Consider the following 23,196-nt stretch of genomic DNA (forward strand, 5'->3'; position numbering starts at 1 on the left):
CAAAGATAGATACATTGCCATAAAGCTAAACACAAGTTGAAGATAACTACGGTCAAGGGCATATATTCTTATTGTTTTGTATCGTGACCTCTATCTCTGAGGTGACAATGTGTAATACGAGAGCGTTGTTGTTACACTGGTCTTCTTGAGCGATCATCATGGCAAGCAATTAGAATGACACCCATGTACTAACAACTACACTTAAAAGATAGTACCTTATCTAGTTGCAAATAAGGTTGAGGAATGATCAATTAAGTATGCGAACGGTATCCGTAGTGACGGCTCAGCGTGTTGACGCGTAGCCACGGAGATCTGATAGGACAACATCGTTAGGGTGACTGTCCGTATACATCGATTTCGTGTTTTGAAATTAGAATGTGTCTCATGTCAGTGTCAAAGCCTCTCGTGCCCAGTGTGGTGGATGTGTTGTGTGTTTCTAAGTATTTTCGAGGAGTGCTGGGGCCTGGTCGCGAGGCGGCGCGATGAGCGTCTCGGTGCGGTCGGTTCTCGTGGAGGGGCCCCAAAACCCGAAGGGGCCCTATACGTACTCTAGCGTCCCTCGGGGCCTTTACAATAATATGAGGCTGAAGAAGGATCCGTCTTGGTAAGTAGCGCATTTATTGACAAACAAAACGTGTTTATGTTTTGATGAAAAGGTTTGCTTGGTAAAGCGTTGTTGTATTGTGTCTATTTTGTACACAAACATAGCGAAATGAAGGCAGTTTATCGTTCATTGTAAACTTTCCTACCTTAGACCTCAAATAGCATATGTTCTTATAATGTAATTGTAAACATCAACATTGATCATATTTAGGAAAGTATGTACCAACATGGAAGTACCTAATATTAAGTTTGTATTGTAAGATAAGATAATCGTGCCATCTTTTATTGGGTTCGTTTTCATGGTCATGAATTCATGATCATGGTGATAATTTTATTATCTATATACAATTATACAACCATAACTGAGAGACAACAATAAAGCAAAATTCCATTAAATGAAAAATTATTTCCCAGACAAATTTACAATACAAAGATTTTCAAAAGTGGTTTAATCCACTTTTGAAACGGTCTTACATGAGATGCACACGCTCTGACTCCCTTAGACTAAAAACTGTGCTCAGATAATTTTGAATACCTCGACCATTTAGCAACTTTTACTGCTAGTCAGAGATAGCATAGCTACCAGCCAAGGCACACATTACTAGAAAGAAAAAGTAAGAGAAAGTACTTCATAAATCGTGTCGCACTTCGCACCAGACTCCGGAGCTAAAAAAGAAGTCAAGATATGCGAAAATTTACGACACATCAGAGCTTATGTGATATTTCCATAATAACACATATTAATTTCTTACTTTCTTAACGGCCCATCGTTAGTTATAGTGAACGACGGTAAATTGTTATTTGTAGCGTTTATGTTCTGAAGTTATATCCTCCTAGTTCTGAAGTCATAAATCGTAATCATGCCATGCGGTATTCGGAAAGGACAAAAGGAAACGACCTGATTTGTTTGTCCATGACCCGCGGCCGGTGGTTAGCAAAACACCTTCTAAACATTTGACTAAACGTTTATGTGGACCTTATGTCGGTACGGAAAAGACCCACCAATTTTTAGTTAGAGGTGTGGTTAGTTGCAACCAGAGCCAAGTAAGTAATAAAAACTGACCACAACACTGATTGACTCTCCGGTACAAAGTCATGTTCCTTATGATTGATGGGAACGACACCACACTATGAAACTCAGTTTTCATAGCTTTTATAGTTATATTAGCCCTGTATGCTGTCTATATGCCATCTATTTATATTCTCTTAAGAGCCAACAGGAGTGGTCATTTCTCCATACAAACGTACTCGACTGTTTCCTCCGTGGTTTTTGAAGCTAGAGGAATGATTTTTTTCAACACAGATTAATATTGTCAATATCTGTGTCGGTGTGTTTTGCTTTTTTTGATATTTTTGTTTGTTAAGGCGCTAGAGCCCTTCAAACATGGCCAAAAATGGCCTCACTGACTATGCCGCAATGAGAGGCGTGGTATTCAAAACTGATATCAATTAGCCAAAAAATCAAAACAGTCCGACACAGACAATTTCATAATCATTTAGATTTCCAATCCAATCGGTCGGTCGGTCGGTTTGCCGCTGTCACTGTCACATTTCGCAAGAAAGAACGGGAAAGATCATGCGCGCCAAGTGTCAATTTAGATCGAATTTCACCTTTCACCAGGTAGCTACGGTGCATTCCGCTAAGATTATCCACTCGATCCAACCACAAATTTCCATTATCTAAAGAACTTTCCCATAACCTACCATAAAAACTTCCGAAATCTTTCCATGTAGAAAATTTCGAATGAGGACCTATCAGTAGATATGAGGAACGCAAATTTATATTATACATAGACACAAAGCGTTTATCCTGATCACACTCAGGTGCCTCATCAAAATCTCGGTTCTGCTTATTAACTTTCTTACACCATTCTTTAATTTAAGCTTCTCTATGGTTCCCACTTACGTGATAAACAAGGATTAACGAGGCACGTAGTAATTACTACAGCTATTCCATCACGTCGGAAGATTATGATCGGAACCTTGACCCGTCCTCCGTGGCGTGACCGCTGTAAGCTGCCAATGAACAGCTCAAGGGCAAGGGTCTTTAGAGAGGGCGTCTGAGACCTTACCGACTCTCCGAAATACCCAACTAAGTTTTTTTTTTTTTTTTTTTTTAATTTATTGAATAAGGAAGCAAATTACAGTTTTTTTAGATCATTACAAGACCCATCGTAGGCAAAACCTTATGGAGGTTTGTGTGCCGATGGGGAGTTCGAGAATAACATAAAGAAAAACAATATTATATCCTATATCTTATCATAAATATGATTCTTAGTATACATAGCTTGTGTCGTTAGTTTTTAATAAGTGCATTTTAACGACATTTTTTATATGTTTACCATTTAAATATTTAGCACAAACAACTTCTGGCAGATCATTCAATATTTTAGGTAATATATATGTGTACAGCCTAGTGCCATATATGTTGTTATATTTGGGTATACAATATTTGTTTTGGTTCTGTAGACATCTTAGTTTTGTACATCTTTTGTGTTCTTTTAGTTTAGTAACATGGTGATATTCTTCTGTTAGTATGGCTAGTTTACACATATTTTGAACTGGGAGTAAATTACAGTATTTGAAAAGTTGGGAATAGTCTGTTTCGTACTTCTTTTTGATATGCTTAGGTACAAGTGTCTTCAATAATCTTATTTGTAAGTTATATATTTTTTCTATATATGTTTTATAGGTTTTACCATAAGTACTCAGAGCGTAACCGATCACAGAGTCAGCAAGGGCTAAGTACAACATACGTAGGGTTTTGTACGGTAACTTATATCTTAATGTTGACATTTTACTTAGGATGGCTCTCAACTTATCGCACACATAATTAATGTGTGGTCCCCAGTTGAATCTGTGGTCGATTATTAACCCAAGGTACATGTGCTCTGTGACCACTTCAATTTTTTCACAGTTACACGTTGTGATATTATGCTGGTGCAGGCAGCTATGTTGGTGTGCAAATACAGTAATATTATGAGTAGTTTTATTGTGAGCTGAACGAATATGCATTATCTTGGTCTTTTGGGCGTTAATTACTAAACCGACATCGTGCGCCCATTTGCAGAGGGTGTTAAAGTTGGATTGCATTATGCGTTCTGCGGCAGCTATGTCGCGGTCGGCTGTGATAATGCATGTGTCGTCCGCGAACTGATAGACAGAGCCCTCAGTTATTATGTTGCACATATCATTAACATATAGCAGGTATTCCGTTGGTCCAATTATGGATCCCTGCGCCGTGCCTTTTTCGGTTTTTATTTCGTCACTGTATGTATTGTTTATTTTTACTCGTGTATGTCTATTTTTATGATAGCTTTTCAGCAAGTTAACTAGAGGACCCTGTATACCGCTCTGCTCTAATTTGTAATATAACGTTTCATAATCTAGCATTTCAAAAGCTTTGCTGAAATCAATGAAAACAACGAGCACATGCCTTTTTTCATGCATGTGCTCGTTGATTTCATTGTTGAAGTCGCGAAGTAGCTGAGAGGTACTTCGATTTTTTTGAAAACCGTATTGTTTACTGTTAATTATATTGTTTTGAGTCAAAAAGTTACTGATTTCGTTACCGAGGTATCTCTCAATTATCTTATCGATACACGACAATATAGTAATTGGTCTATAGTTATTACAATCACTATGCGCTCCTTTTTTATAAATAGTGGTAGTACTTACCCCTCTCGGTCTTTTTCGTTAACCATCAGATAAGAAGTAAAACGACCAAAGCACACCGGCTGCGTGTGCATAGACGTGCACGTGCGCGTGCGCTAAAATGTTGGAGCCGTGCGCGCGCGCACTCGACACGCAAGCGGTGTGCCGTCTGTTATTAGGATCTGTGTGTGTGATGTATATTACAACGCGCACCTACCCGTACACGTCTACGCACAGTCGCACGTACACGCACACGTCCGGTGTGCACAGCAGGGCTTTAATAATAAACATTGTTGAAACAGTCGCAGTTAGATTCCGTACCCATGTCTAGCAGTGGCTAAGCGTATACTAGTAATTTACATAGTAATATTTTTATTCGTAAACACAAATACAAACGCAACAAAATATACTTAAGAAAAACGTACAAACAGGAAAGTGCAAGGAAATGGCCTCATCTCAGCATGTTGCTGGCGACTTCTAGCTCGAACTGAACCCGAGTTCGTGTGAAGGTGGCAGTGGTGGTGGTAGTGGGTGCAATATTTAACGCCTGGTCACTTGTAAACGCCAACGCTGAGAGCAACGCCCTTAACCTTGCGACCTTGGCGAGGCCGCTACCATCCCGCGTTCTAGGATACCTATAATAATAAATGCAGTATTTTATTTTGTACGCAACGCTGCCTGTCTTGGACGTTAAAACACTGTCATGGGATTTACGAACTAGACCTGTGATGAGACCTATCTGGCAAATGTGTCTGTGGGACGAATCTATGAATAAAGGCGGGAATCAGGAATACGTATGTCTGCTGGAGATGTAACGGATGTCTGTACGTATATCACTAGCTTTTAGTTTATCTCATGGCCTCGAATGTTACGTTATTTAAACAGTTTTTTAGCAAAAATTATGCATGTCGATGAAGCAAATAAATGTATCCTGTACTACATAAATGTTAATATTTATTACATTTTCGAGACCGTAGTTGTGTTCGAATAGGTACACGATAAGATGAAATCGGCTGATGGAAAGTAGTGAAAGGAATCGAATCTCAATACCATTTCGTACCTTGTCATAATAGAATAGGTTGAGACTTCTAACTTTCTAGCGACTGTAATTCATAAATTAGTTATTTTTAGCATACGAATACTAAAACCGTGGTTATTTTATTACTACACAAGTAGTCTGCATTTTTTTAAATCGATTTTCTCATCTCTCATCAATTATGTCACCCTGTTGTTAGTACAAGTAGTGAACTAGTGACGCGTGTCATGAAGGTTAGGTAGTACGGGTTAATTTAATATACTTACTCGTCATAATAATATTATTTTATTTTTTATTTTTATTTTATTGAAAACACATTTACATGACATTACAGTATAAAACTAATGCGCCATGAAAGTTAATTACATTTAAATTACAACTAGTACTATGGTATATTTACAACACTAAATTACTACAGTTGAGCACCTATCATCCATCCTCTCACAAAACCTCAGACATTCACTGCACACAGCCGTCCATCGCCACGCAAACATATCGCAGTCAGTAGCTGATGTCAGGAGCGCATTCAATAGTGTGAGAGCACGAAGAAGTGGCGAGTTCTTACGCGACACAGTGCGAGCCGCCGGCACTGCCAATAAGTCGCGTCGGCGGGGCCTGAGAGCCATCCTGGGAACGTCAGGGACAAACAGTCGTACCAGGCGGCACACCAGCTCTGGGCAGTCTGACTCGCCACGCAGGACCCGTAAAGCCGTAGTCAATAAAGAAAAGTTTCGCCTGACCTCTAACGAGTTGTAACCGAGGGTCCCTAACAAGAATTTGGTTGGGTACAGAAACGGGTAATACCCGTACATTTTCTTGTACAAGGATCTTAAAAAGGCTTTTTGAACTTTCTCGAGTAACAAGGCATACGTTGACTCGTGTGGGTGCCACACGACCGACGAGGCCTCCAACTTACTTCTAACCAAGGCGTTATAGACCAGTTTCAGTGCGAATGGCTCTTTAAAGTCACACATTATGACGACAATTGACTCCTACAATTTAGGAGGGAATTAAATCTTCTCGGGTCCGTGGTGTAGGGTTGGAGCCGGCGTAGTTTTTATCGCGTATATATATATCTTTACTTGAAAATAATTGTAGTGTATAACTAGCCTTATGAACCGATTTTGCATGTACAACCAGCCTTAAAGTTTGTAGTCTATGATTGTTCATTATTTTAGTATGTGGGTATTTTTGCACTTTGTAATTTTTCCTCAGTCACCCGTTGACCACGAACGTTGTAAAGGGTTCGAAACGTCGGGATGTATTATAAATTCAATATACGCGATATAATCCGTTTTCATAGTTTTATTTCATGAATATTATGACTGTTCACTGTTTCCTTATCTGGCACCGACTTGACGAAATCTAACCGTGGACTAAATGTTGGCGTGACGGTTTCTGGCCGGCGACACTTTAATCGCGTTATTACAATACTAGATTTAATTATTTCTTATTTAATTTTTTCGTAATAATAAATCTCTAAACTACATTCTTCGAAAAGTAATGAAATCTGGATATGAAAAACTACACTCAGAAGCATAGAGAGTTTCATAATAATATGGTTGGTTGTATAATCTCCGTATCTGTTTATTCTCATAAATGTATCTACACATAAGTAAATTTACACATAATTTAAAATGATTACCTACTGAACTTCAAAGGTAACATTAAGTCATCCTAAAATCAAATAATCGAAAACTAGGCAGTTGTAATAATTCCGCTACATGTAGGTACTCCGTCCCGCCCAACTCGAAATCTTACTCAATAAAAACCGCCTTGAAGGTTATACTTGTAAATAATCATATCTATAGTGCCCTTGGCTATATAAATCACCACTTGAACTGTTGTACGAATTGCTAACCCGATATTAGGCTCAATCATGGCTTCAAAGCATTATGGCATGGCTACCCTCTGACGTAAACTCTGTTATATGAATAACTAGCGACCTGCCCCGGCTCTGCACGGGTACAATGCTGATATATTATACATTTAAACCTTTCTCTTGAATCACTCTATCCATTAAAAAAACCGTATCAAAGTTCGTTGCGTAGTGTAGCATTTATGTAAGTAAAGGGAAGTAGATATGGCACCCCGGCGCTCGATCGTGAGCCATCAAATATAGGTTGAGTAAGTCGTACTGTGTACTAACGCCAATGTGTCAAGATTGTCAAAATCATCTACTAAATATTGCCTGCCTTTTAGTTTTGTCAAGTATGAACGTCACGCGTCTAATTAATAAAAGGTCATTGCTATGTAGTGATGATTGTTGAATTTCAATTATATACTTTATGGAATGCGCCTATTTAAAAACACTTGACAAAATAGCAGCGTCACTTGTATCACAAATCGTTTACCAAAAACCGCACTCAAATCGGTTCATACGTTCGGGAGCCACAAGCCTCGATAAACTTATACCACCCCCCTTTTTGCGTAAGCAGAAATAAATTTTACTATCATGTCAGCTGTGCTGCTGGATAAAAGCTTCCACCAAGGATCTCCGCTATATCTAATTCCTGTGATCTTGACTAAATCATCGGACCACCTTGCTGGATGCCTTCTTTCCTTCTCATCCCATCAGCCATCGGTTCTGAGTGTCTTGCCAGTGCGTTGTCAATTCTCGAGAATCTTTTAACGCGACGCCAACGTCCGTCTGTGTTGTGTGGCATTAACCCTCGTGATATTAACGTAAGTGTTATTAGCGACTATTGTTTGCAAATGACTTGGCAAGTGTATGAATCGCGCAATCCATTATGACCGCAATGGTGGTTATGCTGTTAGGTAAAATGAACCCGCACATTTTGTATTCGTCCACGTAACTTTATAAAACGGTTTGTATAATTTACTATCTTCTGCCCGCAAGTTCGTCTGCGTGGGATAATGATGATGATTATAAAAATATTCTATGTCCTTTCTCGGGCTTCGAATTATCATACCAAACTTCATGTAAATCGGTTCAACTGTTTAAGCGTGAAGAGGTAACAGACATAGAGTGACTATGGCATTTATAATATTAAGTAGGGATTGAACACACGAACACACAGTCTGTAAGTTTAGGTTTATAGTATCTTATACATAGTCAATCTAGTTAGTAATACAAAAACAATATTTGTACGCCAGTCATGGCAAATCAAGGATCGCCCAAAAACAAAAATGCAACACCTGTACATATACGCTTGTTTGATACAAATAAACATTCATTTATTCATTCACATACTTTCGAAGCCCTCCGATAAGACTTATGTTATGACAACAACCCTTACTGGAATCCGAACCTAGGACTATCGGCTCAGTTGACAAGGTACTACTGACTAATTCAGACTGGCCGTCAAGATTATTTATTATTGCTGTGTATTTATCTACGAGATATTTTATATTTCCTCGAAACTTTTAAAGTAGATAACTGATTGATTCGTCGGAGATTGAAGGCTATGTTTTATTTCTATAAAATCTATAGGTTGCGGCGCTTGTAGAATAGAATTGTCAGTGAAAATAAACATTCAAACAAAGAGGAGGAGGAGAGGATATCAAAAGTTCATATCAGGCCGTGTGTCGTTTTACGACGAAACCGTAGAGCTACGAACTGCTACGCAGGCTACGCGTGACGCACTTCCTGCCGCGTAGCCGCAAGGTCGCGGAACCTGTCATTACGGAGGTTTTCGAGGAAAACCTTAACTCAACGCCGCTGGAAAAAAGAATAATAAAAATATATAAAATACCATACCATCTTGCCTGGCAAGGTTATCGACCAAATAGAAAAAACTGGAAAAGTGCGAGTCGGACTAGCCCACCGAGGGTTCCGTACTTTTTAGGGTTCCGTAACCAAAGGGTAAAAACGGGACCCTATTACTAAGACTCCGCTGTCCGTCTGTCCGTCTGTCACCAGGCTGTATCTCATGAACCGTGATAGCTAGACAGTTGAAATTTTCACAGATGGTGTATTTCTGTTGCCGCTATTATAACAACAAATACTAAAAACAGAATAAAATGAATATTTAAGGGGGGCTACCATACAACAAACATGATTTTTTTTTGCCGTTTTTTGCGTAATGGTACGGAACCCTTCGTGCGCGAGTCCGACTCGCACTTGGCCGGTTTTTAGTATTTGTTGTTATAGCGGCCACAGAAATACATAATCTGTGCAAAATTCAATTGTCTAGCTATCACGGTTCATGAGATACGGCCTGGTGACAGACAGACAGACGGACAGTGAAGTCTTAGTAATAGGATCTCGTTTTTACCCTTTGGGTACGGAACCCTAAATAAACGCACTCAAATCATTTCATTCGTTTGAGCGCTACGACGCCACAGACAGACATACCAACACACACATTACACACCCCCTTTAACACCTTTTTTTTGTTTCCGAGATTATAAGGGGCAAGCAAGACTGTACGTAAGCCTAACCTCCGTCCAAAAATAATATTAGGGGAGACTAAGGAGGGTTGTGTCAGAGGGCAGTTGTGTGTGACAATGAAGATTTCTCGAAAACCGACTGTTAGCGAGCTGGAACCAGCGCTTTAGAATTCATATTTTGACGTATGCATTTAGTACCTGCCAACGGCGCATAAAAGGTGGTTTTGGGTGTACAACATTTACATACAAAAAACCGCCATCAGATATATCGGAGCTCCTAAAGTGCTCAAAAATATCTGAACATGCACTTTAATAAAGTCTTGACAATAGTGGATTTGCTCAGATATTTGTGAGAATTGTGAGCAAACTGAAAAAAGACATGCATTAATGAAAAAATGACCAAGCATTTGTAAACATGTTGGCTGGTTCGATATGTGATGGCGAGTGTACAACTATTGCAAGGGCGTTGCAGTCTAACCCAACACAGGTCACATGTCACAGGTAATCGTGGCAGCTAGCAATCACATGTTATATCCGTATCAGTAGGATAAAGGTCGTCACGACACGCGGCGGTTCCCACCGAACGGCCTTCCGCCACGATCAGACAACTGTATCGACTTCATATATAAAATAATCACTCTATTTAAAAAAACCGGCCAAGTGCGAGTCGGACTCGCGCACCTAGGGTTCCGTACTTTTTAGTATTTAGTGTTATAGCGGCAACAGAAATACATCATCTGTGAAAATTTCAACTGTGACAGACAGACGGACAGACGGACAGACGGATAGCGGAGTCTTAGTAATAGGGTCCGTTTTTACCCTTTGGGTACGGAACCCTAAAAAAAAGCAGTCGGTTGCCATCGATCTCATACGGAAATAATTCTGAGAACTAATATTAATTTATATAATATTATTTCCCCCTGTTCCGTGAGTTTGTATTTCAATCTACTTACTACTGACGACGTCGCGTCAGCTGATCGATGATTATTCACGCCGGCCTATTTACCTGGACAATCACATGGACGAGCATTGCAATACAAACATAAGGAAAAGTCGTCAAAGTACATTAAAGGACTAGGCACGGCTTGTTCTACAAATGACATAATGACGTCGTAAATGCACAATTACCGGCGCATGTTAATAGTGTATGAGCTATTTGTTGTACAAACTGCAGTCATGTAATCGTGACAGGACTAACAGCAACACTTTTAACCATAAATGGCCATATGGCATAATTGACCTTAAGTCTTCGCAATAAGGTTGAGAAACTGTCAGGTAACTGTGGACGATGGTAAGACGGTGCGTGCCCGAAACTGACCATTCGTAACCCTTATCGCTTCGTGATAAGGACTAATGGTCAGTCGTCGGCGCGCGTGCGCGGCTGACCGGCGGCGACCACCGCCGACCGCCAGTGATCGTTAGCCCGCGCCGCGGCCGCCCGCGCCCCGGCATGTGACAGGATGCCGCCCGTGGACCTGTCGGAGGAGGCGTTCACGGTGCTGCAGGAGCCGCCCGTCAACGTGGTGCGGCCGCTGCCGCGCGCCGACATGGTCGCTCCGACACCACACTCCCTACTTGACCCGAAGTTCTCCCGCGCGCTTGATTTCAAACTTCGCCGGTTGAAAGAAAAAGAAATACTCCAGGCGAATTTACGCAGACCTACACGGAAAGCGCGCGCCGCGCCGCTAGCTGCTTCCAATCCGAACTTGGGTTCCAAAGCGCATAACTGTGTTGAAGGCATGAGCAGATCACATCCACGTATCGATGTGATAGCGCCTGAAGAAGATGTTTCGTCAACAGGCCCGCCAGCGGAGGCTTCTCCGTCGCCCGGGCATGGTAGCCGACGCGCTAAACGCCACGCCAGTCCTGGCGAGCGGCCGCGCTTCGTCACGACTGTCAAAGTTGGACAGTTCCTTCCTCCACCGCCTGAGTTAGCCGAGCTTCTTGGCCTGGAATCTCTGTATCCAGCACCAGCACCAGCGCCTGTAGTTTACTCATACGCGAGCCGGCCGAAGGCGGTAGCCGGGCGTTGTAAACGCGCGGCGCCGGAACGTAAGGAGGCGCCGGTGGCGAAGCGGCCCGCAGCGAGCGATGTGTTCAGCGGGGTCCGGGCGCTCATCGCTGGCGTGGCCGGCCTGCGACACATGGTTGAACAGAGCGAGCTCGCGTATGTCCTCACTTCCCACTTTGTTACACAATAGTTATTTACGATACAAGTGCGGAAAAGGGGAAACGAGTGGCGATAAATTAAAACACGACCGCAGGGAGTGTTTTAAATCGACACGAGTTGCGAATTACCTATTCGCACGTGTATCGTACAACGTTTTACAGTACATATGGCCCTTTAAAGCAAAAAGTAGCACCATATGTACTGTAAAATTCCTTATCACATTGCTAAAACGCTCCTGCTGGCGGAGGCGAGCTTACCTGTGAATGTCAATTTATCTAGGTATTTGTCCATAATTCATAACTTTTAAGTTAGGTTGCAAAATTGCACGGACACTATGAATAAATAAATATAAATAAATAAATATCCTTTATTGCACCAAAATCATACATTTTACATACATGTAAAACTACAAATAAATTCTTAAAGAATAATAACATATATACCTACAACTTACACTTTGTTAATGTAATATAAAAGTATAAGCCTTAGTAAGATAAGTTAATCATTAAATTTAGATTAAGGTACTAACATTGAAAATGAGTGCATCATTTCGCCGTTAAACGCAAGTTTGGGGAACCTAGTATAAGTTTAAAATGTGTTATACTTTAAAAAATAAAAATGGAGACGAACACAACACAACAAATCCAGAGGAAAGGCTTCTGATTTTAGCATTCCATGTTTGTATTCTTATTATTAAGTAAGTACGTGTAAGGTATTATATTCCACAATAGCGTCAAAACTACAGAGCCAATGTTGATGATGTATCAATATCTTCAGTTAGCTGCAGAACGAGCTAAGCAGGTGCGGTGTTCAAAATCCTCTGGGCACGTCTTTTATTATAAAGTGAACAAGAGCGTATAAATATCACTTTAAACACCGATTGTACTAATTCAAAATTCAGTTCTGCGAGTAAACCTCAAGGGCTATTTTACAAGTCAATAAAACATTTCGTCACGCCGCGCCGGTTCGTCTTCAGCGCAGCGCTCCATCGTTTTGTGAATTGCTGTACAACCTAATACCTAATACCTATTGAAAACGGGGTCGGCGTTAAAAAAATATAAATTCTATTTTTTTTCTGGTTGACGATCATTTAGTGAAAGCCTTTGTATCCTTTTGTGTAAAATAGTGTATTTTTCTTTAAGAAATAAATAAATCTAATCTAATCTATAAGTGTGAATTTTTAACACGAAATTGACATGTGATGGACTCGGCTGCCCCGTATGACGAGTGGCCCAGAGAACCGCCAGCTGAGAGTAACATTAACGATTCATGGCCGAATCGGGGTCGGCCATTATTGAGTCAAGCCCTCCTCGTTTGTAGTGCTTATCTTATCACGATGCCGCTTTTCTGCATTTTTTAGTTGGCATTCGGATTTCGAATATATTCTCGCAGCACCAATTTGATGAAGAGCGAATGATAGATAGATAGAATACTCTGTATTTGCACACCTCAGTAAAAGATACAGCTACCAGAAAACAGTTGATTAAGGATAGAAATAGACAACAGGCGAATGCGAATGTTAGCGGATTTGATAACAGTTTGCTATGGATCAAATTGAAATACTCAGTATTGAATATTGAATACTCAGTATGACAATTTTGCCATAGGTGAACCAAAAAAATAGTACTGATTTTCTGAATCTCGCTTAAGTTATGCCACACTTCTCAACATTTATTTATTCTGACCAAGTATATCAACGATACTGCCTGTAAACACAGTCCTATCATGATGACCAGTTCTTCGCACAGCTGACAATAAAAATACACCTTAACATCACCTGCTGTCTTTTATCTCCGACTGAATTAACTACATACTGGTCCGTGCTCTTTCAAGTCAGTCTATTCACTGAGAATATAGTTAACGTGACAGTATTGCCCTCTTCCAGGACATATCCAAGCTCAGAGAACAAGTGGGAAGCCTTAAATCTATAGTGTGTTGTTGTTGCAGCGGCAGCATGGCGAAATCGGGCAGCGGCAACCTCATGCACGACAAGCGCGTCGTGCGCGGGAGCACCTTCGCTGCGCACCCCCAATCTCACGTAAGTTCCTTCTTTTCTTTTTTCTTTTGAATGCCTGGTGTTTAGGAGATTGCTCCTCTAACTATCGTCTGGACACTAGGACGTCCCGAAGGTTCCCGAAGGGACGCCCCAGGGGAACTGGTCACCGGAAATGGTACTGAAATGAAATTCCTTGACCGTACAATACATGCTCTTCTCTTAAGAAAGAAAACGAGATTATACTCGAAGCTCATTCAATTGTGCGATTTAGGAAGAAACTTCTATTAGGTCCACAACATTGAATAAAACAACCTATTACTATGATTTGAATAAGCCGACAGCACTTACATGGTGAGCGGCGTTGACTGTTGGTTTCCTTCTTAAGCTTTTTACCACATTGTATGTGTTTTGTTTACAAACGTTTGTAGCGCAAAATATACCAACTGATTGATTTGTGTGCACTAAAATTGCGCCGAAGATAGGGACGTAAAATGACTTAGGTACTTAGGTGATTTTGCCAATCACCCCCCCTTGCTTCTCTAATGAACGCCCCTCATAATATCGTTTTTAACGCCTGACGGAAAAAGAAGGGTGTTATATACGACTTCGAATGTATCTGTGTCCTGTCTGTGGTGTCATAGATCCCAACTGAGGAACCGATTTGAGTACGGTTTTCTAAATCGAAAGTGTCGTCTGTCGAGATCGTTTTTAGATAGAATTCACTAGATGACGTTGTTTTAATTTTGTCGGAGGTTTAAAATATTAACATAAGTCGAATTTAAACTGTTGTGAGACATACTGGAAGAAATCCCTTATAGGGATAAGCTCGCCTTTGTACCTAAATTTATATGAATTTCATGTTATCAATTTTTGTTTTGTACAATAAAGTGATTTACTACTACTACTACTACTACTAACATTAAATCATTTTACGGTTTAGACTCGTACGGTTATTAACATAAGAAAATTATTAAGACACTTTATATCCTATGGGAAATGAGTTTCTAAAATGTATTAACTATTACCACAATTTCGCACCTTCAAACAGCAGCCCGATTATACTGGCAATAACTGAAGTGAGCGGGCATACGGAATGCGGCCCGCTGGCCACACAGTGATCAATATTAGATGTTAGGGCAACGTAAGTGGGCCGGCCGTTGACTGCCGGGGCCCGCAGTCTACCCAGTTTGCTGACCAGTCATCATCATCATCACTTAAGAGCTTTGCTCTTGTCGGTGGAGTAATTGCCAGTCCTTTCTTTCCTGAGCCAGTCTTTTGATTTGCTCGTACGATGCATTCTCTTTTACTTGGCTCAGGTATGTGATTCTAGGCTTTCCACTGCCTCTCGTCTTTTCAATTTTACTGACCAGTAGTAGTTACTAATACGATGACAGAAGGTCTGGTAATGGTCAGTGTTTTGCTGTTAGTATAGCTAGTAGTATCGCCGTATCTAAGTAAAACTTGGTCTACGATCTTATTAGACGTTAATATCTGCTTGTTAAAAAATTGGTTGAAATAACGCTTTGAAATCTAGGTCATAGACAAAATTAAAACTAGACCAGTGGTCCCAGAGTGAACACCTGAAATGCTAATTTATAAACAGAACAACCCTTTGTTGGGTTTAATCGTCGTACTCCAAGCAACTGCTAATAGATGGACCACCAACTAGGCTTCTTGGCAAAAAAAATGTCAAGTGGTAATGCGACAAAGCGAAAGGCAACAAGTTGTTGCAGTGACAATACTAACATTACTACCTACATATAGCAAGGTTAATGCAGCTGGCCACGCAATAATCGCTCTATCATACCATGCACTAACAATACGCGATATGACGCATCCCACTATGAAATATACATGAAACGCCACCCGCCATATGACTTTCAACTCTCCCACTATGACTTAAAAGTCCACCCAAGAAACTTAGCGTAATTCCTTCACATGCACTCAAATAATTCAGTGAAAAACAATATTAGCATGTCAGTCAGTGTTCGGGCAAATTGCTACAAATGACCCTTGGATACTTTCCGACTCCAATTTGAACTCTGTCATTAAGGTAGTAGAGTTGACTATTATGCTTTAGCCTCGACGGCGCCTGGCGCCGCTCTTCTGCATTCCTCCTATTTTCTTGTACAATAGGACATGTTTACTATATTAAAATGTAAATCTTTTAGCCCGCTTGTTTACCTCTAATCGATACAGACAAGAATAGAAAAGTTACTGTCGTTTTAGTCATCGTTTGACATAGCAATTTCCTCCGCTGTACGGTTTGCGCTTTGTTCACATAATAAAACTTTAATATTTAGGGAATTTAGAATATTGGTAGATCATTTTACCAAAAAATAATAGTGCAATGATTATCATCATTCGAAGCCAGTCATCGCCTACTGCTGATCATAAGACCTTTCTTTGAGCAGGTTTCGAAATTCGTCGCGTTTTTGATGTAATTTTCTCTACGACTTACCTGTATAATCCGCCAAAATTCGTGGTTATACTCACTCAACCGTTGTTTTACAACTCAACCTAGCCCTTGACGGCCCCCGACCCCCAGGGTAGACCAAAAAACCGATGGCTCGATGTCGTGAAAGCCGATATGAGCGTAAACGGGCTCACACGAGAGGACGCCCAGGTTCGCGCAAAGCGGAGAAAGGCTAGTAGGAAAGCGGACCCTGGCAAAGGCCGGGGATAACGCTAGGTAGAAGAAGAAGACTCACTCACGTCAAAACAATGCAAAATTACTAATATAACTTTTTTTAAATCTTTATTAAAGAGCTTAATCGCTTGGCGATTATGTCGCTCCATATAATCAACATACAATCACACTTATTTACGATTACTAGCTTGAACAGTGCTCTGGCCTCATCCGACAATGAAAATGCCAGGGCACTATTGCAGCCGCCAACAATAAATGTATTACATGATATTTTCAGTTGGCTCCTAAAGGACTCGTTCCGCACATATTTCACCAATATGTGGTACACATCCTCAATCATATGAATCATATCACATACTGAACATAAAGGTGAGGTAACTTTACGCATCATGAATCCAAACTTATTGAGTGGAATGTGCCCTAAACGTACTCTTAGAGCTGTTACAATTTCTTGCTGATTAAGCGAGCAATTTATACATGATGTATTTATAAGTAAGTTAAAACCATCAAAAATTTTAATAATTTTGCAGTTGGCAAGAAATAATTTACCCTACGATACGGCGGCTCGCAATATTATAGCCACACGAAATCTCAGCATGAGGCCACTTTAATTTACGGCACTTAAGTTTTATGCAGATTTTAATGAATCTTGGGCATTATTACTTTGCATTATTGCTTACAAGCCATTACCAGTACAAAAGTTTCAGGTGCTTAGTGAAACTCGCTTGACCGTAGGCCGGACGCTCAAGCACGCACGCAATGCGCCCCCTTTTACTTCACTTCACCGTGCATTTACATACTAGACTCGTCTGACAAGACTTCCAACGCCCGTCTATTGCGTGATTATCCCTCTGCTTGCCATCTTTTCGCAACTTTGTCGGCCTTTATCAAATAAAATAATATAAACACGGTGAGCTCCATCTTAGGCCCTGTCTTCACTTTCCATCAGCTGTGACTAGGGCCAATCGCCGATCAGTTTATAATAAAAAAAAAATAAAAAATGTGTAAAATCCAGGTGTTACGTAACAAATCTAGACCTTGCAGCGATTTTTAAACGACCATTGATTTTTAAACGGCCAACGCCTGCGAAATCGCTTCTAGGACTTATCAGCAATAGTCACTGCTCGCGATGACTAAGGTCTAGTCTAGCCATTGAATGCCAAGTCAAGGTGAAGTGACTTAAGTATAGGGCTACGCAAAAGATGGTATACAAGATTAGTATTTCCAAGATTTCGTAATTTTGGAAACATTCCGACGGCACATCAGAGTACCAAATTAAATTGACGTGTTTATAGATACTAGTAGTAATAGTAGTAGTAGTAGTAGTAGTAATTACTTTATTGTACACAACACAGGTTTACAAAAATAAATTACAGTAATGGAAGTACAAAGGCGAACTTATCCCTTTAAGGGATCTCTTCCAGCTAACCTTCGAGTAGATGAGTGGTAAACTATAGCCAGGTCAGATAGACAAACTTACAAAATGTACAAATTAATATTTTAAAAAGTAGTAAAAGATATATACTATTACTTATTCTGTGTTTATAGTGTGTGTCTACTGACCGACCTATAGATTACCTATTGTGTTGCAATTTATAATTAAAAAGCTTCGTTTGACAAAGACCAACTACTACACGAATACTTATTTTATAATATTAATATGACCTACGCGTGTGGCGGCCACGGGCGGCAATAGACCTCCCCGCCTTGAGTGACGCATTTCCTTACGCAGTCACGCACTCCGCCTCACAGCTTTATAGTACTTAAGTACCTAATTATTAACATACTTATTGGTCAAACCTGGATAAGACGCCGGGCCTGGATAGCCAACGATCGGTGTTTAAACGTCTACTAAAAATAAATTATGGCGTTATTCAAAAACGCGCTGATAAGCCTCAATTAGGTAGCTAATTATTCGTTTGTTAATTTGTCATTTTGAATGATGTATTTGTAAGAACATACATAAATGAGGCTTGTACAGTTTTATGAAAAAGGGGGGTCAGAAAAGGATCAGTTGACCAGAACTCGAACTGGCTTGAAATCATCCCAGTCACAGGTCCAACGACGCACCTAACTACATATAATTGATGTCAAAGACATGCAAAGGTAGTAATAGATTCGTAGCAAGCCTGTAGTTTTGCTCAAAAGGATCAAGGGGTGAATGTTTATCTATGTGTCGGGGGCTTAACGGCCTTTGGTCACTACATATAACCCTCGAGTTAAAATATTGTTCCAAAATCCGGTCGCTCCAAAAAGTAATAAAAAGTAGGTTTCGCGGCGCGCGGCCCGAATTGGACCAAGTTACTCGTCCGTTGACCGCTGCGTCGATACCGCGCCGAACGACCCGTAACGTATCGTGACTCGTGACGACACAATTAGCGAATTGTAAAGAATTATCTAACTACTTACTGTGTTGCATTCAACTTTTAAATGCAATACTAATGTAAAGTTCCAGGGTCTCATTTCTGGTTATATAAATAAAATGTAAACCGTGTTACTGTCTAAATTGAACTCTACAATAATATCTTTAATATTTAGTAGGATGTGGACACCCGGGCCAGCATAATAGACCACTGCAAGAATAATTAATATTTTAAATAAATATAAAAGTTTAATATATCGCGTCTTTTCTAATGATAAATTGATTTGCCAGTAAACCGGAGTGAACAAGGGATGGCTGGGATGAATAGGGACAAATCTTAAAATGGGATTTACCTGACAATTTCTTAAAAAATACCCACACAAATTGTATCATGTGATTGAAAATAATAGCTAGTATATTTTGTATGATACAATGTATACGGGTATTTTTTAAGAATTTGTCAGGTAAATCAAATTTTAAGTTTTGTCCCTATTCACCTCAGCCATCCCTATTCACCCCGGTTGGCGGTACCTAATTCTTATGTGTCCGCAGGGCGATGGTATCGAGAGCGCCGCAGCGAAGGCAGCGCGCACGCGGCGACGCGCGCTCGCGCGCCGAGCGGCCGCCGCGCGTCTCCGGCCCGGCACGCCGCCGCCCGCGCCCGGCCGCCGCCACCACCCCATCCAGACCGAGTACTACCTCGAGGAGCTGTTCGACAAGGGCGTGGAGATGGAAGTCGGCGTGCAGACCGACCTGTTCCTCGACCGGCCCGCCACGCCGGTTTACGTGCCGGCTAAGACTGGTGCCGATGCCGCTACGCAGATCTATCCCGGTGACGTAAGTACATCTTAACTACTTCTGCATGCTTTTATCTTGTGGAAATTTACAGAGAATTCTCTATCGTTTACGCTCACAACATGTTGGCCTAAAAGCGCCTGCGGTAGAACAAACTATTGGCTCTGTGACTATCTTCTATGATGAATGGAAATCCCAGTTGTACCTAGTTGAACAATTAATCTTCAGTTTTTGTGCGGGTGGCGATGAAGTTAAAGGTCCGGAGTTTAGTTATAAAAATGTTTATTGTCCGTATTCTGATGTTAGATAAGTTACAAAATGTTCAAAATGTTAGTTTTTACATTCCAAAATTTAGATGATCATGTACCTAATTGTGCTATCCACAGCTATTCGACTTCGACCTGGAAGTGTCTCCGATCCTGGAGGTGCTGGTGGGGAAGACGACGGAGCAGGCGCTGGCGGAGGTGGCTCAAGAAGAGGAGTTGGCCACTTTGAGGGAACAGCAACGACGCTACGCCGAGCTCAGGGACGCCGAGCGCGCCGAGCGGCAGCGGCTGGCCGCCATGGACCAGGTACATTCCTTTGATGCCAAATTCACATTACACATTCACAAGCACCATTCAGCTCCGACCGAATTGAATTTATCATAAAAACTTTCTACACGTGCGCTATATCTGTTTCTAGGGTTTTTTCATTCGGTGAACCAGGATGAAACGCTGCTAAAGTTTATAGTAATGTTCTACGACCAATAATGAATAAATAAAGAAGGACAGAATGTATAAAATCACATAAACCCTTCTGATGTTGCTGTCAAAATTTTCCGTTTAAACGGCGATCTAAATAAATACATGTCTAAGTTGAATATAGTGTGCCCTGACAAGTGCCTTTCATAAGATATACCCAGGAGATAGGTATGTTACTCTTGAAAGGAAGACTGATAAAAATATACCATTTCCATTTATGGCATTTTCCAGCGTCTCTACGAGGAGAAAGAGCGGCGCGTGGCGGAGGCGCGCGTGGCGCAAGTGGCGGCCGAGGAGGCGCGCGCGCGGGCCGCTGCGGCAACTCTTGTCCAGGGATACGTGGCCGAGCTACTGCCCGCCGTGCTCGCTGGTCTGCGCGACCAGGGTTACTTGCTGGAGCGCGTGCACCGAGGTATGCACACATACAACACAATCTCCAGAAACATCTTCCTAGATTTTCATACCCAGCCTTTACTGCAGTATGCGCTACAGTGAACATCCGCCGTAGACTTAAAATAGGACTGGGCAGGATACGTCAGCCATGTGCTGAATAACCTTACGATATATTGCTTAGCATACATACCAAGAGAGCCAATTGGGCCCCACAATCCCACATGTCTCGTCGGAGATAGCTTGACGTCGGTTACAAAGTATGGTGAAAAACTTCTCAATAGGTATGTACCAGGATAATTGAAATAATAAAAAGGATGCCTTTAGCTCAGTAGTGCGACGGTAGGAGTCTAGACTTATAAAAAAAATGTTTTAAAAATTCGTCCCGAACCTGACGTATTTCTGTTGACAGGTAGTCTTTACTAGACATGGGCAAAAGCGTTACATTTTGATATCAGTGACTGACGATCCCGTACCAAAAAAGACACAGTGAAAAGTCACCGTGACTTTGTCACGCCTGTTACCCGTGTCACTGCATGATATTTGTGGTAGCGCCTCAGGCGTCATCCGATGTTTGCCACTTCCGAATACTGAGCCCGATAAGAGCCGAGTTACAGTCACAGCGTCAGTAGCGTCACGCTCCGCGTTTGTCGTGATTTGAGTAAAAGAGACTGCGCTAGGAACAGTAGGAATGTATGTGATTTTGTAACGTTGTTATTTTGTGAAAAGTCACAGTGACACCTTTTGACGGCGAGTCACAGTGACTTTGTCACCGTGATGTTATTTATCCCCCATGTCTAGTCTTTACGACCTTTCGTGAACCATGATGATATCTGATACTCAATTTTATCCTTCCAGGAGTGGACGAGGAGTTCATGCCGTGGCTGGTGAACGCTGTGTCCGAAGAACTCGACTCCATCATCACGAGCCGCGACGTCATCACGGGTAAGTTCACCGATCACCAATTCGTCATCAACGACATCAACCACCTTTCATGATAGTTGTTAAAATCATGAAACGTTAATCAGGAATCATTTCACGAATACTTGTAAGTTGCGTCTTCTTTGATTAGAAAAAACTTACACTTATTCTACAAGTAGCAAGCTTCCTTACAACTGCATGACTTCATGTCGTAAGATCTTGGACCTGGAGATTTTTCTGCTAACCCCATAAGATCTCCATAAAGAGTGGTGGTCCAATTCCATCATACCATCAGCAAATTTTTCATGAACAATTACGACTGAAACGTGTTGCAGAGATCGTCCGCGACGTGGTGGAGGCGCGCAACGAACTGTACCGCGCTGCCGCAGAAGCAGAGACGCAAGTTGAGGAACCGGAGGAATCCATCACTCCGCCGTCCACCCATGAAGAGGAGGAGGAGGAACCAGAAGGTACGCGCTAGCAGGTCGTTCTTTTGGGCAGCATATCTACACCTGAGCCCCATCATCCGACACATGGAGATGGTCGAAAAAGCTTTTGAGTAGGCAAAGGGTTGCTCTTTAGGGGATGATTGCGTCAATGATCCCGATGGGGCGAAGTGTATATAGGTATCCGCAGAGGCCCTTGAAGTAATAAAATAAGGCAGCACGCACCACGATCTGTGAGACCGATCAATCCATTGCGAGCGCTTGCTATGAGCGACAAAAAAAGTATCAAAATTTATTGGGATTTCAGGCAGTTTTCTTCTTTCAGTTCAGGGCAGTTTTTCAGTTAAATCTTTCTTCTGGAGATTCTTCCCCGAATTATGCATGCTAAATGACTAATCTGAGTGATTGTCAGAGAAATCATTAACGGGCTTTCGGGGATGGCCTCGTTGATAAAGTTGCTTCGAATTACCGATACCTAATATTTATCTTGCTGCTGACGCCCAGAAATTTTAAGACAAACTATTTAGTAATTTAGCCACAGGCACGTAGTTGTACTTAGTGGGTATTACATCACATATTAACCTAACATATTAGAAAGATATTACAAAATAACATAATACATGCGGATTCAATATGTGGGTGGCGCTGTCAGCGGCACCCGGCGACACAACCTGTCGCCACAACCACCCTAAACCCAAAAAGAACTTACACGTCTACTATTTCCTCAATTTAATTTGAACTTTATGCCATAGAGCTAACGTACAGATTTGTAAACATGTTGACGACCAGTCGGAAAGGACGCGCCTGCACGAACGCAATATGTTTCGAACTTTATGTGTTAGAGATAAAGTACAGATTAGAATAGGCATGGTAGGCGACCAGTAAGGGTGGTGTGGCGATTTGCTGCGGTGCACGTGCGGCCGCAGCCGGTGCGGCGCGGCGCGGGCACGCCGGGCGCGCGGCGCGGGCGCAGATTCGTCGCGCCATGAATACGCTCATTACGGAGCCATTGCTTGAGCATTAGCCACAATGTACTATGTTGGGGGCAGGGACCCGGTAGGGTCGGTGCCAAGTATG

At 41.5% G+C, this 23,196-nt stretch overlaps 1 protein-coding gene across 2 annotated transcripts in view; it reads left to right on the forward strand.

Moving 5' to 3' along the window:
• Positions 1 to 317: 317 nt before the first annotated feature.
• The window catches only part of LOC134742643 (radial spoke head protein 3 homolog), a 31,130-nt gene continuing 8,251 nt past the window's right edge, over positions 318 to 23,196 (forward strand). Inside the window, exons 1-7 of one of the 2 annotated variants that reach the window (XM_063675825.1) lie at positions 318 to 604; positions 13,764 to 13,854; positions 19,377 to 19,661; positions 20,006 to 20,191; positions 20,594 to 20,774; positions 21,611 to 21,697; positions 22,009 to 22,143. In XM_063675825.1, the coding sequence (XP_063531895.1) occupies positions 483 to 604; positions 13,764 to 13,854; positions 19,377 to 19,661; positions 20,006 to 20,191; positions 20,594 to 20,774; positions 21,611 to 21,697; positions 22,009 to 22,143 (1,087 nt within the window). In that variant the 5' untranslated portion in view covers positions 318 to 482. Of the gene's footprint in view, positions 605 to 10,945; positions 11,814 to 13,763; positions 13,855 to 19,376; positions 19,662 to 20,005; positions 20,192 to 20,593; positions 20,775 to 21,610; positions 21,698 to 22,008; positions 22,144 to 23,196 lie in introns of those variants that run through there. The other variant, XM_063675824.1, reaches the window with a different exon arrangement.

This window comes from Cydia strobilella, chromosome 7 (genome assembly GCF_947568885.1).
Source record: "Cydia strobilella chromosome 7, ilCydStro3.1, whole genome shotgun sequence".
Lineage (NCBI taxonomy): Eukaryota > Metazoa > Arthropoda > Insecta > Lepidoptera > Tortricidae > Cydia > Cydia strobilella.